We start from the raw sequence: 17,927 nt of genomic DNA, 5'->3' as shown, positions 1-17,927 counted from the left end.
AGTGTTTGTAGAGGTTTGACCGTCCATCACTTCCCCAGCTTCATGGATGTGAAGCAGTAAATAGTCAGAATGTCCTTTTAAGCAGAAAATGAGGAGGAAAAAACAGAGAAGAGCTGCAAGAAATGGAAAACAACTTTTAACAAGTGAAACTCACAGTGGTCGTCTGTTGTGGCTCCAGGAGAAACTCTTTGAGTGTGATGGTTTCACTTTTCTTGCTGAACTCCAGTTGTAACATCCAGTTCTTCAGCTGCAGCTTCTGTTTGAAGGAAAGTGGATCATGTCAAACAGGATGTGACAACATGAGACTGACTAAATAACCATGAAGGACAATAATCACTAAACTTCACTAAGAGTTTCTTCTTGTTGATAAAGGAGAAGCTCAGCTCAAATCCAGCTTCTACTGGGCTTCACACATTTCTTCTCTGATCTTCATCTTTACCTCAGAGGAGTCGTTTCTGAGATCAACAGTTGCTCCAAATGGATCGATCATAATGACGTAGTCTTTGTCTAGTTCTTCCTGTCTCTGCTGGCTGGGTGTCTGATGGAGGAGGAAACATCCAGTTACATGTGTGAAGCAGTGAGTGGAGGTGGATGGATAATTCAGTGAATAAAGTGAAGCTGTGAGACGTTCAAGGACCAGTGAGGACAAACAGATCAGTGTGATGTGGAGAAGGTACAGAGAGAAAGAGTAGAGGAGACAGAGAGTTAATAATGATCAGATGAACAACCTCTTTCTCCATCTTATCCACTTCTCTCTCAGCTTCCTCCTTCTTCCTGTTGGTCTCAGCTTGGTTTGTCTCCAGCTGGGATTGAACAGAGACATGGACAGAGACTCAGTGTTGGACCAGCTTTGTCTTAAAGACATGAATGTGACACATGACTCAGTGGAGACACTCAGCTGTCTTCTCTTATTGTTACAAACATGTGGACTGGAGGAAACTAAGAAAATCACTGATTGAACAAATTAACCTGTTGGTTCTTGGTCTCCAGCTCCTTCATCAGACTCTGAAGTTCATCTTCTAGTTTCTTCTTCTCTTCCTGGAGCTGCTGGAGTTCATCTTGTTTCTGTTTCATCTGAGAGGAAACACAGAAATAAACAGCAGAATCTTAAAATCCATTGCTAATGTAATTGTAGGGCCAATCTATTGTATCAATCTCTCCCTGTCCACAGGCATTGTTCCTGAAAAGACAAAAATTGCAAAAATCATCCCCATATATAAATCTGGAGATAAAAATGATATGATTAATTACCGCCCTATATCTATCTTACCCACACTCTCCAAAATAATGGAGAGAGTTGTTTACAACAGATTGAGCGGCTATCTCGATAAACTAAATATACTTACGTCATCTCAATACGGTTTCAGGAAGAAAAATACTACTTGTATGGCTGTCCTTGATCTCCTTGAAAAAGCAAATGACGCATTAGAACATGGCCTTCGACACCATTAATCTAAGTATATTGTTGGATAAATTGACCCATTATGGGATCAGAGGTCTAGCTCTTAAATGGTTTACAAGTTACCTCTCTCAGAGACAACAATATGTGAACATACACAACAGTAAATCATTACACAAATACATCAAATATGGGGTCCCTCAGGGCTCTATTCTCGGGCCTGTTCTCTTCATTGTCTACATAAATGATTTGGTTAATTCCTCTAAAGTTCTCCAGAAAATTATTTTTGCCGACGATACTAACCTATTTACATCACACAACAATATAAATGAACTCCAGGACCTCCTTAACAATGAGCTCTTGAGTGTGGATAATTGGTTAAAGTAAACAAACTTTCCCTTAATATTGGGAAAACCAATAATATGTTATTTAATTCAAACAAAAAACTAAAAAAAAATGGAAAATTCGGCCATTCAAATCAAAGTAGACGGTGAAGAGATAAAAAAGAGTCCACTCAACCAAGTTTCTTGGGGTCCTCATAGATGACCGTTTAAATTTTAAGAACCACATAGATCACCTTGTCCAAAAACTATCCAAATACGTAGGCCTGTTCTTCAAACTGAGACACCTGCTTCGGCGCTCTGCCCTCCTCAGCCTGTACAAAAACCTATTCGAACCACATCTAAACTATTGTAATATTATCTGGTGCAACACCTATCCCAGCCATCTTAAGAAACTTGAAATTCTACAAAAACAGATAATCCGTGCCATCTCCTGGACAAAAGCAAATTCACCTACTCGTCATCTGTTTGCCCAGTATGGCATCCTTCGACTCAATGAATTCAATTACTTCCATAACGCTTGCGCACTATATCAGGTGATCTCAGGTTTGAACCTCAGACTAAAACAACTCATGCCAGTCTTCGTCCCCCAACACACCCACAATACCAGACATAAACACCTCATTGTAGGCAAAAAACGTGAACTAGTAGGAACCAGTATGAGTGTGGTGTGTCGGGGACCACAGATATGGAATGAATTGAGTGACAGCCTCAAAACATCACGATCTATCTCCTTGTTTAAACGTCATCAGGAACAATTGCTAAACTCATATATATAATGTACATCCCGGGATCACAAACTGTATGTTAAGTGTATGTTGTGTTGTATGTAGTATGTTAAATGTATGTAAGGGTGATGTGCATGTAAATGTGTTTACAATGTGTGTCTAATGTATGTCTAATGTATGTAAATGGCTCCTACCACAAGCTTCAGTTAGCTTCCCCAGACCAGTTCACGCACCTTATGACTATCAAGCCAACTATGATTTTTGTTGTGTGTGTGAATAAAGTGGGTGCATCGTGGGTGCATCGTGAAATTGAAATTGAGTAGAAATGAGATGGAAAAATTATTCATCACTTTATCACAAGTTAATGGTAGTTTTGTTTCTTCGATATCCAGAATCCAGACAGCAGTGTCCTGACACAGCCTCAGGAGTGCTGCTTTTAAAATCACTTTATGGAGCGAGAAAGAGAAACTGAACAAAATCATGAGCTACTGAAAGAAAATGTTGTGTAAAAGACACAAATCAGAACCACCTTGAACTCAAAAGAAAAATCAAACAAAAACATGTATAAAAGCTACAAATCTGAACCTCCTTCTTCTTGGTCTGGAGCTCAGCCTCTTTGGTCTTCAGCTCTTTCTTCAGCTTTTCTACTTCCTGCTCAGCTTTCTCCTCCTTCTCCTTCAGCTCTTCTCTGGTTGGACTCTGGATCAGAAGAAGAACATGTGACTGAACTGACTGTCCAATGACTCATTTAGAAACAAATGCAGCATCAGTTGTTGCTGAACTTTTCTGTGTCTTGTGGTTGGTAACATGGGGTTTCTCCGCAGAGGAGACTGAACCAGTTCAGATGTTGTGTTGATGAAGTTGATGAAGAAAGTGAAGCAACAAGCAGCAGAGAATCAGTCTGTGTCTCAGTGTTGATCTCATTCACAGTCTACAGCTGAGAAAAGCTGATGAGATCATCAATGACTTTGGTGTTTAGTTCATGAAGAACATCATAGTGTTTCACTGGGTTCATGACATCAGGACTTACATTAGAGAAAACATTTAGGCGATGCCGGGTTGGTGTGTTTCTGATCGTCTGCAGCTGTGAGGGAGGAGACAGAGACAGACAGAGACATGATGACCACTTTAAAGTCTCTGTTCAATTCTACAACCCAGGAGCTCATTATACAGCCAGTGGACTTTATCTGAGACATCATGTCACTGAGTGGAGGAGAGATGAAGAACATCAACTAGACATGTGAATCAATGCTGAAGGATCAATATGAAGAAATAAACCTCTGAGTTCTTGGTCTTCAGTTTTTCCTCCAGCTTCTTCAGCTCGTCCTCCGTCCTCTGATTGTCTTCACTGAGCTGCTGCAGCTCAGCTTGTTTCTCTTTGATCTGGGAGGAGATTGAAGATGAAGACCAGATGACAGACATCTTCATTTCTTCATGTTTAAAACAACTGACCTGAACAAACTGACTGTTAGTGAGACAAACTGAAATCTGTCTGTTGTATTAGTGACTTGGAGACAAACCGGTTTCTCCTTGTTCTTCAGTTGCTCTCTAATGGTCTCCACTCTCTTGTCAGCTTCCTCCTTTTTCTTCTTTTCTTCCTCTTCCTCCTTCCTCTCCTGCTCAGATCTCTGCTTCTTTAATTGAAACACAATTCAGTTGAACAAAGACAACAAGAGAGACATTAAAAGAAAAAGTGAAGAAAACATGTTCTGTTGAAAAGTGTAATTCAACTTTCATTGGTTTCAATTGTGATTATCCTTCAGAAGTAAGTCATCTTTTCATTTTTGACTTTTCTCTCTGCCATTCTTTGTTCTTGTCTTTTCTTTATCTCTTTGGACACTCAGATCTTGTTTCTCTATGTAAACATTTAATATCCATCGTTCTCAATCTGAGCTTTATTTAATTCATGTTGTTTTTCTCCTTTGACTGAAAACACTACTTACATCATTAATTGTTTCCTCTTTTCTTTTTTTCTTTTTCTCATTCTCCATTGTCACTGTTTCCCCTGTCATGAGCTTCTCTCTCTCTGTTTCTCCTCCATCAGTTTCATCCCTCTGGTTTCTCTTGGTCTCTGTGTAAAAGCAAACAGTTAATTTCAAAATAAAATACATGCACTTACTTCACCTTGATATAAGAGGTTAATAATAAAACACCTGTCACTTTGATTAAATTGAATTTAATTGTCACAGTGAACTTCTATGTTCCCACTACTAACTCGGTCTTTCCAATTGAAGCCATTCACATTGGAAACATGACTTTGACAAACCACTGTAGTTCATTTGTGACTTACTGATGTTTTTTCTCTTCAAGATGAAAAAGACAACTGAGAGAATAATCAAAACAGCCAAAGTAACAACCAAGCCAGTGATGAGAGGAGAAGAACTGGACTGGACCTTAAAGAAATCATCTGAAATGAGACAACACACAATCAGATCAGATGGTGTTTGTGTAGAACTAGACCTCAGCTGTTTGAAACTAACACAGTGTTTAAATGTAGAGTTTTGACCTGCAACATGAATGTGAGTGTCTCTGGTCTGGTTGATGGTCTTCTGTTGGACTCTACAGGTGAAGCTGTTGCTGTGTCTCTTCTCCACAGTCACTCTGCTGCTGACAGTATAGAGGACATCAGGACCTCTGACTGTCTCTGTAGGTCCAGCAGAGAGCAGCTTTCCCTCAGCGTCCAGCCACAGCAGCTCAGGCTCTGGATACCAGCCTTTAGACTCACACTGTAACACCACTCCCCCCTTGTCTTTGTCAGTCTCTGCTAAACTGATGACAGGTGACGAGGCAGCACCTGAAGATGGACAACAGGAACATTTCAAAATAAGAGTCAGAAATACAACCATTAAATGAATAATCACGGAAGACACATCAAAGAAAATGTATTACTGTGAAGGTCGGTAAATTAACATTTCTATTTATGCCCTTGGTGAAGTATTTCTCTACTTACCAACGAGAAGCTCAACGAAGGATTCTTTTTTCTTGTCTGGTATAAAACATTTGTATCTCCCTTCATCAGCAGGTTTCACTCTGGACAGTTTCAGTGAAATGTTTCCTTGCTTCAGTTCATCAGTGAACAGTGATGTTCGTCCTGAGAACAATGGGTTTTTGTCATCTATCAGCTCCTGACCTGCACGTCGCACATAGACAATTCTTGGCTGCAGGTCAGACCTCGTCCACTCCAATGTCTTGGCAGTAACATCCTCAGCAGGTTCAAGGTGACACGGCAAAATGATGTCATCACCAACCGTTGCCACTATTGGCTGAGATGGAACAACTAACAGAGATTGACCTGAAAAGAGAGAATATATATATTGGTTAATAACCAAAAAAAGGATGTTGATGCTTTCGTCATTAATAAATGAATATTGTACAGCAAGATCAGGTACTACCAGACTGTCTTCTTCCAATGGGCCTCATTCACGAACCATTCTTACAAACAAATTTGTTTGTAAGTCCTGCTTACACAGTTTTTATGCAGACTGAATCATTCACAAATGTTTTCTTATCCAAAATGTGCACAATATTGCTCTTTATCCAATTACTAGATGCGCTGCCCATTGTTGTTGGTCTGTCACCAGCGGAACAAGTCACGGCCGGGTCGGGGGCAGGGCTCAGGATCGGGCCTGCTCCGGCCAGGTTTGGATGATGTCACTGTCTCCTAAACACCCACCACATAAAGCTCAAAATCCTGCTCCACCACCACCACCCTCCACAACCTCCACTCATTGATGGGTTTCCCCTCCTCCTACCTGAATGGACCAAGCACCAAACCTGGGGTGACAGATCCTTCCTTGCCACCTCCCTCTGGAACTCACTCCCTTAATTCATCAAAGACTGCCCACACTTCCCAACTTTCAAATCCCTACTCAAACCCACCTTTTTAAATGAGCTTTTATTGTATAATTATGTTTGTCTAGTACTGTTTAAATGCTGTTTTAGAGTTTCATTTATTTTAGTTTGACTCTAATCTACTGATACTTCATAATTATATCTATGTCAAGTGTGTTTGGGCAAATAAAATGTATCATTATTATTACTGTTTACGTGGTAAGTTAACACGTATTTTGCCAGGGAAACGATTTGTACACATCTCTTATTCTTCATTTTACAAGAGGTGGGTTGAATTATGTGTGGGTTCAACACCATGAGTGACACATTTCACATTTAATTCATTTAATGCATTAATGAAATGAAAAGACTCATCAAGTTCATCTACTCGTATGAAGTTACCTCCAGCAAAGGGCATCAGGAGAAGATGGACAGCCAGGACACTGATGGTTCTGAGTGGAGACTGGATGGAGAGTCCAGCCAGATGATGAAACATTATGCAGGTCTGGAAATGTACACAAACCATAAACACATCAAATACACTTCTAAACTGATCTTTGGACAATTTTTTACAATTGAAAGCTCTTTCACACTTATCATTGACTCTTCTTCTTCCTGCTCTCAACGAAGGCGGGCGCATCTCTCCCTCTCTCCCCTCTCCCTAATCTTCCCTGCTTTGCTTCTCACGTCTCGTCCTGTCTTGTCTCAAACTTTGGGAGCCTCTCTCCGCATTGCTCTCCAAATTTAAATCATGGAATTGGACAACTGGTCTCTCAACGCAATTGACAGAATTTTCTCGACAAGAAGCTTGGGTTTCGGGGGAACCTGTCTGCCATGACGCACAGTTCACCGCTGATCACATGATGGATTCGTGGGAGAAGCGGAGGGGCGTGTGCCTGCCGATTCTTTACGTTGAGGTCATCGAGGATGTCTACATATTTGGAACCATGATAACAGGTTATCTGCTGATTGGATTAGGCATTGCCCTGGTGTATCGAAAAATTCGGAAGACGGTGACAGCAGTCCAAAGCCCCATGAAGCTGCCCGACATGATTGATGGAGTGGGCAGAGCTGTTAGCACTCTGACTGTGGGTACCGCAACACGGAAAACATCTTGGAGAAGATGGCTGCGGCCGCGGCTGGTTGCCTGTCTGCGCTGGGACACCTCCACCCCCTTTCCCCCCTCTCCTGGTGCAAGTTGTTTTTGAGTTCTTATGTGTAAAGTGTGCTCATACGTGCTTATGTTGCTGAGTTTTTTTTCCTGGCCCCACACTGTACTCCCCCAGAGGAGCATAGTCTGGGAGCTGCAGTTCTGGACAGAGGACAGCATCTTCTCCTTGCAAGCAAGCTTGTTTTGAATGTACTGATTGGCAATGCTTCTTTGATAGTTGTGGTGATAATATTAATAAACTCACTGATACAATTTTGTCATATATCACAATTTGTATGGATTCAGTGATCCCAGTAAAGCTGGTTGTTTGTTTTTTCAAACAATAAGCCAGATGTGACAGTTGACGGTTCCTGTCACTATGCCTCCAATTGATCATGCGCCCTGGCTACAAGGGGATGTCCCTTTGGGTGACTGGCTAGCGCGCGTGACTCTTACCCGGGAGGTGTGGGTTCCACCCCTGCCCGGGCCCTCTTCACCTTGCCACACATAGGTATCTAAGGACCTGGAATCTATTAATAAGAAGAAGAAAACAATCTTTTTACTGGCGAGTGGTGACCCTCACGAGATAGGGTATGGCTGTATCTAGAGAGGTCAGGGCTTAAATAGCCAAATAGAAAAAATAGAAAAACAATCTTAAAAAAGTGACCACATCAGCCTGGCAGAGAATCAAATCTATGGCTACAATCAGTGCAGTAATGAGCCCAAATCAGTGCAAATGGGGTTAATAGTGACTGTTTGTCTGATGTCTTTAACACTTTCTTTTCCTGTTTTGAAAGGTCTGATTTTATTCAAGATGTCTCCAGGTTGAGGAACTCCCTGACACCATGAAACAATAATACGGTATCCCAAGAGCAGGTTATGGCTTCATTTAAGAAAACAAAGAAGCAAAAAAGAGGAATGCAAGTTCTCCACGAGGGTGTTTTCTTTCTTCATTGCTTTCTATTCACTGACAGATGGGTCTCTCAAAGAGGACAGTTTCTTAGTAAAATTTTCAGACGACACAGCTTTGATCTCATTCCTTCAGGGCACAAAGTGAGAGTGAGACCATGGACGGGCACTCCCTGACTTTGTCAAGTGGTGTGACGACAGTTTCATAAATATGAAACAATATATCCAGCCCAACTAGACTTACTATACTGTACAAAGTTCTACAACAGGAAAAATCATGTTGACCCAAACTTCATTGCAGAATAAATATGTATCCGTAATTAATCTAAAAAAGGTATTGATAAACCTGACGTATACCTTCAGAACTCTTTCCGTGAAACACTTTTCCAATTTAAAATTCACATGAGCATTTATGTGAGAAAATTATGTCTCACAGTTTGCTGTTGAACTACCAGACAAGTCTATAAATCCATAAAAGTGTTTATGTATACAGCTCATACATTTTGAAAAGAGTAGATAATCACATTTCATTTGGAATACATTGACACAACATTTCCATGGACACTAAAGTGTTTCAACTAAATGTCTAATCATTGTCGAATTTAGAAACCCTTATTCTGCAAATAATTTAATATAGAACAAAAATTATTGAGAAAACAACGTACCTGTTGTTCGATGTGTTGCTCATTTCAACTGACAACAGGTGTAAAGTCTGTGAATCATTTACTGACTAATGATCATAAACTGCTCCAGTTTGTCAACTGCAGAAACCTTTAGACTTTTTATGGCTCATCTCAAATCATGTACAACTTCCAAACTGTTCAAGTTCACCGAGCCATTCTTCTATAAACTAAAAAATATGATTCTGTTCTTTAAACTATTATAATTATTATTTGTATCATTTAGAATTACACAGGAATCAAAAGAATCGGAAACAGGGTTTTGTAATTTCAATAAAACTGAAATTGCAAGGAGAATTTAATTTCTGATTCATAGGCTAAAGTACTTGCTAATCAAATCTTCAATTTATCAGTTCATTTATAAACACAGACATGACATCGAGTGATCAGTTTTATTCTGAGCACTTGAAAAGCTGAACTTTAACCCTGTTGCCATGCAACTAATTATCATTATAAAAAAAACATCATAAACGATTGACCATTACGTTTTGTTATCTCAGTGACCCAGAAAAAGTTTTTGGAGGCAAAATTCAGCTCTCCATCCCAGCTTTCACACCACTGACTTCTTGCATTTGAAGTGATGGTTGTACTGGAATTAAATCACAAGGTGCACAACTGTCCAATATGGATGTGATATAGGAGGATACTTGTGTCATGTCAGTGTAGGCCTTACATTGAGCTCATATGGATAGAGATGGACCTCTGGACAACTACAGTTCATCAGGCTGGTTAACTCAGGCTCAGGGATAGTGATGAGCAGAATTTTGGCTTCACACTATTCTGGATTCATTCCTGTCCACTAAAAAGATTCTAACTATAACTTTTGGGTCATGCCACATAATAAAGCCGAACATTAAAGGGCAATTCTGGGCAAATTCAACCCGGGCTGTAGTCTCCTAGGAGCTTATTCAAAGGGATATTCTGACGAAAATTTAATCCATGGTCTAACGCACCAAGACACCGAGTTAAGGCCCCCTCGAGAGATGAAGTCTGCTAACCACTAGCTTCTCTACTTGTAGCAACTTCAGCAAAGACCGCACCGTAACAAACTAGGGATTCACCGAATATTCGGTAACCGAATATATTCGGCCGAATATTGCAAAAAAAGCAACATTCGGCCTTTGGTGGAATGAGCGCAAAGCAAGACCGAATATTAAGAAAAAAAAAAAAAAAGGTCTGATAAAAACGCGATCGCGCGACAATCGAAACGGCAGCTTAAACCCCAGCTTCATTAGTAAGTGACTCCTACTGCTGGAAAAACAACAGCAACAAGAGCAGCGGGGGGAAAGCTGCACAGCGACCGTTGCACGTCGCTCCAAGAGCCCGGTGCGTCCTGTCTGCAGCGGAGACACGGCCACTGAGAGGACTGAGTGAGGGGACCGTTCCTGTAGGAACGCGCCTTTTAATGAATCATTTAAAAACCAAACACCCTGAACAGCATGCTGAGTAGGCTACGAAAGGGAGAGACGGCTGCAGCAGTTAAAACGAAAGTTCCTCGTCCCAGCATGTCGCCCACTCCGTCCGTGGCCGACAGCTTTTAAAACAGAGTTTCCCAACCTTGGGGTCGGGACCCCACGTGGGGTCACCTGAAATTCAAATGAGGTCGCCTGAAATGTCTAGTAGCCTAATTGATGAATTAAAAAAAATATGACCAAGAAAGGTTAGGAACCACTGTTTTAAAAGACACTTGGGTTTTTTTGGAATGTACTTGCATAGATCTTTCAGCACTCACAATGGGCCGATATAGGCCTAAATGAAAAACTTTATATAACTTGTTGTGCTTTTTTGATGAGCAACGGCAACTGGAATATTCAAAAACTGTCAGAATAGTCAATAAACATTTACTTTCTTTGAAAATTACGTTTAAAAAAATATTTTATTTAAAAACTTTATAACCACTTTCGGTATTCGGTATTATTCGGCCAAGCGTTTTGATTTTATTCGGTATTTGGCTTCGGCCAAAAAATGCCATTCGGTGCACCCCTATAACAAACAGTGCAGTCTATTTCTCCATGCGCAAACCACGATCAAAAAAACATTCATAGCTACAAATAATGCTCAGAACAGCAACAAAAATCATCAACAGTACAAACAGGGTCCCACCACATAATACAAGGCATCAAACATCTGTTACCTTTGCCTGGTTTCTATTGAAAAGAGATGAAAACAACTAACCCACTCTCCTCCATACGTTATGCAGCAACTTTTCGCGTCCAGCATACTGTCCAGGCGCTGACAAAACACGTCCGAGTCCGACTGGCAACACAAACATTAAATTTCAGCGGCCATTGGCAGGCAGTGGCCACCTCGCGTCTAATCTCACGCTTACATGATTTTCTCCCACAAATATCTAAAGTTAGAAATGCCCGATTCCGTTCATTTCCCTGTGAACACTCAATAATAACTTTTATAAACAGTTACATAGGAACTTTGACTGCATTTGCATGGGGTAGGCTAATAATCAACATTTTCATCCTTGAGCTGCGGGACTACCTGTAACCATGGCAATAACAAGCAGACATCACAGAAGGGACAACATGGCTGAGTTTATGGAGTTTGACAACAACGATGATTGGTTTCGCTTCGATGGGCGCCACTATCAGTTTGAGACCGAGATCACAGAAAAGGAGCTGAAGGAAATGGAGGAGAAAAGTGAAAGAGGGGGAACTGCCGGTGGAGTCTATGTGCTGGGCAATGGGGGATTCGAATGGTCATGTGTGGTCACTGCCTGCCAATGGCCGCTGAAACCAGATGTTTGTGCTACCAGTCGGACTCGGACGTGTTTTGTCAGCGCCTGGACGCTATGCTGGATGCGGAAAGTTGCTGCATAACGTAACTGGAGGAGAGTGGGTGAGTTGTTTTGGTCTCTTTTCAATAGAAACCAGGCAAAGCTAACAGATGTTTGATGCCTCGTATTATGGGATGGGACCCTGTTTGTACTTTTGATGACATTTGGTGCTGTTCTGAGCATTATTTGTGGTTTTGAGTGGCTTTTTGATCGTGGTTTGCGAGAAATAGACTGCGCTGTTTGTTATGGTGCAGTCATTGCTAAAGTTGCTACAACTAGAGAAGCTAGCGGTTAGCAGACTTCATCTCTCGAGGGGGGTCTAACTCGATGTCACAGTGCATTGGACCATGGATACCTATGGTTTATTGTCTTAAAGGTCTAAAAAAATGAATCTTCCCGCATCGCCCCACGTCAGCTTATAATGGAGCTGACTGTTCTCTGGAAATTCAGGCATTTACATCCCACAATTTTTTTGACAGACAACGTCAGCTCATCTATCCTATAAGCTTTGTGACAGTTATTAGCAGATGACAACCACCTACAATATGATTCTAGGCACTAGTGCATATCCTACTTAATGATAATTTTCTAGACCTTTACTCATCTTTTATGATTGGTAGCATTGTGAAGAATCTATATTTAAGAGCTCTCATTTAAACCCAGTTTGGGGTAGGTCAAATAATATACAAAAAATAATTGTCAACAACAACCCCAACCCTTCTAAATCTTTCTTACAGCATTGTGACATGTAAAAACAATCCTGAGACTGAGGCCTCTGAGACTCTGCCCCCCTTCTGCAGCAGCATCAGAAATAACCTCCACAGGAAGGGGAAGTTGTCACGTACGTTATACTTCAGTTGTATTTCAGCTCAACGCTCAGTCTGCAGCAAGACGACATGGAGGTCACAGCTCTCTGCTTCAGACTGTGTGAGTACTCAGTGTCACATTTCTTCTCTTTCTGTCCTCACTTTTATATGTTGCTGCTCATCAAAGCATCTGTTGCTGATTTACAACATTGCTCCTTTGTTTCTCCAGTGATGCTTGAATTTCTTCTGCTGGAGACACAAATTCAGAGTCTTTATGCTCAGCAAAGTGGTAAGGAACTCCTCATTTTTGATCATTTCTTAATATAAATTGTGATGATTGTTTTATGCTTCATTCTGTCAGTCTGAAGATTAGTGGAAGCATGCTGATCTAAACCTGTTTTGGGATTTTAGTTTTTCAGAAATTAACTTGATGACAATCTTAAAGTGGGAGTTAAAAAAGATTACTTAATGCTTTGATTTCCTTTAAATACAAGAACATAGCTTGAAAAAACAAAATAGTCTATATTATTGTATTGGTCACAAGGCTGATGAATGTTGATCCATTTAAAAGTTGCTTTTCTGGATATTCAAATACCAACTTTTGGATGTTTTATTTGTGAACTTTCAGGTGCAACTTCTCTTCGTATCAGGATAGATCGCCTGCAGTTCTTTGAACATGAGTCTGTCTCTATTCATTGTGATGGGACTGATGGTTCTGCTCAGTTCAGAAAAGTCCGGAACGGTATCTTATCACCTACACCATGTGTCATGAACAGCACATCATCAGGGTCATCCTGCAGCATTGACAGAGCTTATCCATCAGACAGTGGAGAATACTGGTGTGAGAATGACGGAGGAGAAAGAAGCAACAGCATCGACATCACCATCACTGGTACGTTCATTGTTCTTCTGAATCCACTACAGATCTACTGTGAACATGCAATAATCTAAAGTTTCTCTTAGTGTTTGTCTAGATGAAGATAACAATCCACTGAGCCAGTTTTATATTGCAAAGTGTATATTGAAAAAACAGATGCAGGAAATCTTTAGATGTTCTACTCATATGTTCGTGCATCTGACATTTTACTCAACTGTAAATTTTCTTCAGAGGGCTCAGTGATCCTGGAGAGTCCTGCTCTTCCTGTGATGGAGGGAGATATCGTTACTCTGCTCTGCAGAAACAAGACGACTTCCACCAACCTGAAAGCTGTTTTCTACAAAGATGGAGCATCAATGACCAACAGTGATGCCATTGAGGTGACAATGAATGTCTCCAAGTCTGATGAAGGACTGTACAAGTGCAGCATCCAGGGAGCTGGAGAGTCACCAGAGAGCAGACTGACTGTCACAGGTGAGAGTCATATTGTTTCATAGTTTATAAAAACTTAATCCCAGAGGAAAGTCTTTAACATGCATTTTACTTTCCCTCAGTGGTGTTGACGGTCAGAGCTGAAGGTTTAATAGGTTTAATATATGTTTGTCCATACGTCTGTCCCATTCACATAAAGATGATATCACAGAAACACCTGAAAGGGCACCTGATTAAACTTCACAATGGAAACATGAACTGATCAGATGCTGTCAAAGGTTACGGCCGTGGTTGTATTGATGAAAACCTTGAGGAAACGTTTCACAAATTACTACAGTTGGAGTTGTTTGGACTCACGGACAAACTGAATCTGGTCATTGAAGGTCAAAGGTCACTGTGGCCACATAATGTACATTTATGATATTTTCTATCCAGAATGTCAAAGGTCAAGATCACACCTTGTAGCTGCAGGTCAAACGTTTCCCACTGTTCCTTCTGTTTAGTCGAGTTTGTCTTCTTACAGCAGATTATTTCTGTTGTCTTTGCAGAAATTTGTCGGGACACTTGTGTCTTCTCAGACAACTTCATCCATGTCCTTCTCCTCATGAGGATCATCTTAACCGGTGTGATAATGGTTCTGTTGTTGCTGCTGCTGGGACAATTTCACTGTGGGAAACTCGGACGTTCGCAGAAAAAACTCAACGACAAAAAAGCAGAAGACTCTTAAAGGACACAGACACGATGCTGTGGTGTTTTATTTTGATCTATGTGTGTGACTTGAGGTTTTGACTGTTGTCAACAAGGTGAAAAACCACAGCGAGACGAGACGTGACACGTACACAGAGCTGTCAGAGCGTCTTCTTCAGGGTTTTATTTAGAGATGCAGATATACAGATGCAGTTTGTCATTAAACCACATTTAGTCACATGGGAAACTAAAGACACGGCCACAGTTTTAAACAAGATGAAAATAATAAAGACCAGCTGTGGCGAAGACGATTATTCTGTTGTTGTGTAGTGATCATGTAATAACCGTCTGCTGTAATTAACATGGCTTCATCCCCTTTTAATTCCTGGTTTAGAAACCTGGACCAGGCCTTTTCAAATCATTTTTATTAATTTGCAGTAATTATAGTGACTACAGATACTTTTGCTTCAAAATGACAGCTGTTGGTGTCCGCTCATTATTCCCACATCCCAATATTACCCATTGTTCAGAAATCTCATTGTTCTGATGTCCCGTTGTTCTAATATGTGAGGAGAGAATGAAACACCATGACCTCCCGTTATAAACTCTGGTGCAAGTTGTGCGTAAATGACACACTGGGGTCTGGGTTGTTTGGGGAGCTCTCCGCAGTGCTGATCAGCCCTCAGCGGGTTATAGGATGTGTGTTATGGTTAGGGTTGGGACTTGTAGATACTAATGGTTAGGGTTAGGGTTAGAAATATTGAGATTCACAAACAATAGAACAACGTCGGAACAATAAGGTTTAATACGGTCGGAACAATGTGATGTCGAAACATGGAGATCTTCAACTATTGGGATGTTGAAATAGTGGGATGTCAGAATTATGACATGGCATGCAGCTGTCATAACTAGAGACTTTCAAAAAATGTGTTATCTATGTAAAAGTTGTTTTTTTTATTAAAGTGGACAGAACTCTTGGCTGTTCAGTGTGTGTTACATCCATTGTGATTGAATTTGTGTGAATCTACTGTGAGTTTATGATCTTTAATATGACGACAGACTGGATGTAGAGCAGCTTCACACACACTTGGTTCAGATAGAAAACCTGAAGTGTGAAGTTTATGTCATGAAGGAATAAAGGAATTATTGGAAAGGCGGGATGTTTAAAAAAAAGAAAAAAATACCGTCATTCCGACCATAGGAGGCAAAAAATGTCGGAATGACGGGACATTTGATAGAGAATTAAGTGTTGCCATTCAGACAATTAGAGGCCTATATCGGACTGGTGGGATGTCGGAATGGCGGTTGCCCCCCTTGCACACAAGGGGTGGGCCACTGGTTCTTCTGGCACCACCCTACAAAATCACACACCTATTTCCTGTATTCCCCCTCCTCGTTCCCCTTGATACGTTCTGCAACTGCTGTGTCTTCTGAGAACTTCTGCATGTGGCTGAGCCCAGAGTTGTGTTGGAAGTCAGCAGTGTACAAGGTAAAGAGGATGGGGGACAGCATGGTCCCCTGTGGAGTTCCCGTACAATACTGCTGATGGTGGTGGTGGATGTACTGCTGCTGATCCTGACAAATTGCGGTATGTCGGTCAGGTAGTCAGTTATCCAGGAGGTGAGGAGAGGGTCCACTTGCATGGTTCCTGCAGAAGTTGGGGCTGAATGGTGTTAAACGCGCTTGAGAAATCAAAAAATAATAATTTCATAGCGCAGCCTCCCTCCTCAAGGTAGGAGTGGGTCTGATAGAAAAGATACAGGACAGCATCCTCCACCCCTGACCTCTCCTTGTAAGAAGACTGGAGTGGGTCCTGGGTATGCTTCCCAACAACTTCGGGGGCGGGGGGTGCAGCATTTTCCCCTCCAGTTTCTTCTTATAAGCCTCCCTGGCCTACCTCTTTCAATACTCTCCTTACCGCCTCTGGGTCTGCATCCTTGAATGCTTTTTACAATTGAGGACTGCTTTCACCTCACCAGGGATTTGGGGCTTGTTGTTACCAAAGCAGCACACTTCCCTGGCAGGTACAGCAATGTCAGTGCAGAAGTTAATTTAGTCAGTCTGTCACTGTGTAGCCCCCTCAGTGTCAGTGCTGTGAGATGGACGAGGAATGATGTAAATGTAATTACGGTCACCTCTACAGTGCACCTGGACAGTAAACTGGACTGGTCCCTGAACACAGATGTTTTCTGGTACAGAGCATCTCTTCAGCCACAGGAGCCTCAGGCCCTTTGACCTCTGCAGTGAAAAGGTGAACATGTTTCATCAATCAGTGGTGACAGATGTACAGTGTTTCTACTCCCAGCAAGTCTCACCTGAACAAAGGAGACTGGACAAACTGGTTAAAATAAGGAACTAACCAGTGATGCCACATCTCAACACTGAGAGCCCACCTCAGCCTCTGAGACCCTGCCCCCCTTCTGCAGCAGCATCAGAAATAACCTCCACAGGAAGAGGAAGTTGTCACGTACGTTCTACTTCAGTTGTATTTCAGCTCAACGCTCAGTCTGCAGCAAGACGACATGGAGGTCACAGCTCTCTGCTTCAGACTGTGTGAGTACTCAGTGTCACATTTCTTCTCTTTCTGTCCTCACTTTTATATGTTGCTGCTCATCAAAGCATCTGTTGCTGATTTACAACATTGCTCCTTTGTTTCTCCAGTGATGCTTGAATTTCTTCTGCTGGAGACACAAGTTCAGAGTCTTCACGCTTGGCAAAGTGGTGAGGAACTTGTTTTTCTAAGACTTTTAACCTAAACCTGTTTATTTGATGACATTTTTCACAAATGAACCTGATGACAAACACATTACCGCAAAGTGGGAGTTAAAAAAGATGAGTAAATGCTAATATTTCCGGTATATCAAAACATACCTTACAAAAATTGTCTGTTTAATTATACCCGTCATAAGACTGATGTATGTTGATCCATTTCAATTTGTTCCTCTTGTGATGGATTTTCAAATACCAACTTTTGGATGTTTTCTTTGGGAACTTTCAGGTGCAGCTTCTCTTCGTGTCACTCCAGACCGTGTGCAGTTCTTTCAACGCTCATCTGTCTCTTTTCATTGTGACGGGACTGATGGTTCTGCTCAGTTCTGGAAAGTCCAGAATGGTACAGTGTTTACTCCACTCTGTGTCATGGAGAGCTCATCATCAGGCTCGTCCTGCACAGCTACTGGACTTTATCCATCAGACAGTGGAAAATACTGGTGTGAGACTGAAGGAGGAAAACGAAGCAACACCATCGACATCACCATCACTGGTACGTTTGTTGTTTTTCTGAAGCTACTACAGATCTA

At 41.4% G+C, this 17,927-nt stretch overlaps 3 protein-coding genes and 1 long non-coding RNA gene across 6 annotated transcripts in view; 1 reads left to right on the top strand and 3 right to left on the bottom strand.

Annotated features, from left to right (window-relative positions):
- Positions 1-17,927, top strand: part of LOC311001337 (butyrophilin subfamily 3 member A2-like) — a 207,195-nt gene that overhangs the window by 62,489 nt on the left and 126,779 nt on the right. The window lies entirely within an intron of this gene.
- LOC311001398 overlaps positions 1-17,927 on the bottom strand; it is an 80,447-nt gene that overhangs the window by 33,555 nt on the left and 28,965 nt on the right. The gene's annotated exons all lie outside the window — the stretch shown is intronic.
- Positions 3,707-17,927, bottom strand: part of LOC311001384 (uncharacterized protein) — a 104,551-nt gene continuing 90,330 nt past the window's right edge. Inside the window, exon 8 of the mRNA XM_083992469.1 lies at positions 3,707-3,851. Within this exon, the coding sequence (XP_083848595.1) occupies positions 3,714-3,851 (138 nt within the window). The 3' untranslated portion in view covers positions 3,707-3,713. The remainder of the gene's footprint in view (positions 3,852-17,927) is intronic.
- LOC311001459 (butyrophilin subfamily 3 member A2-like) lies at positions 4,089-6,795 on the bottom strand (the record flags this gene model as incomplete). The annotated part of the gene is made up of 5 exons (XM_083992548.1): positions 4,089-4,102; positions 4,759-4,875; positions 4,975-5,262; positions 5,419-5,760; positions 6,702-6,795. 5 exons carry the CDS (start codon positions 6,793-6,795, stop codon positions 4,089-4,091), a joined length of 855 nt encoding a protein of 284 aa, XP_083848674.1.

The sequence above is a fragment of the Trachurus trachurus genome (genome assembly GCF_905171665.1).
Source record: "Trachurus trachurus genome assembly, chromosome: 18".
NCBI classification, from domain to species: domain Eukaryota; kingdom Metazoa; phylum Chordata; class Actinopteri; order Carangiformes; family Carangidae; genus Trachurus; species Trachurus trachurus.
Note: the sequence above shows the minus strand (reverse complement) of the source record. Positions and strands in the feature narration are given on the sequence as shown.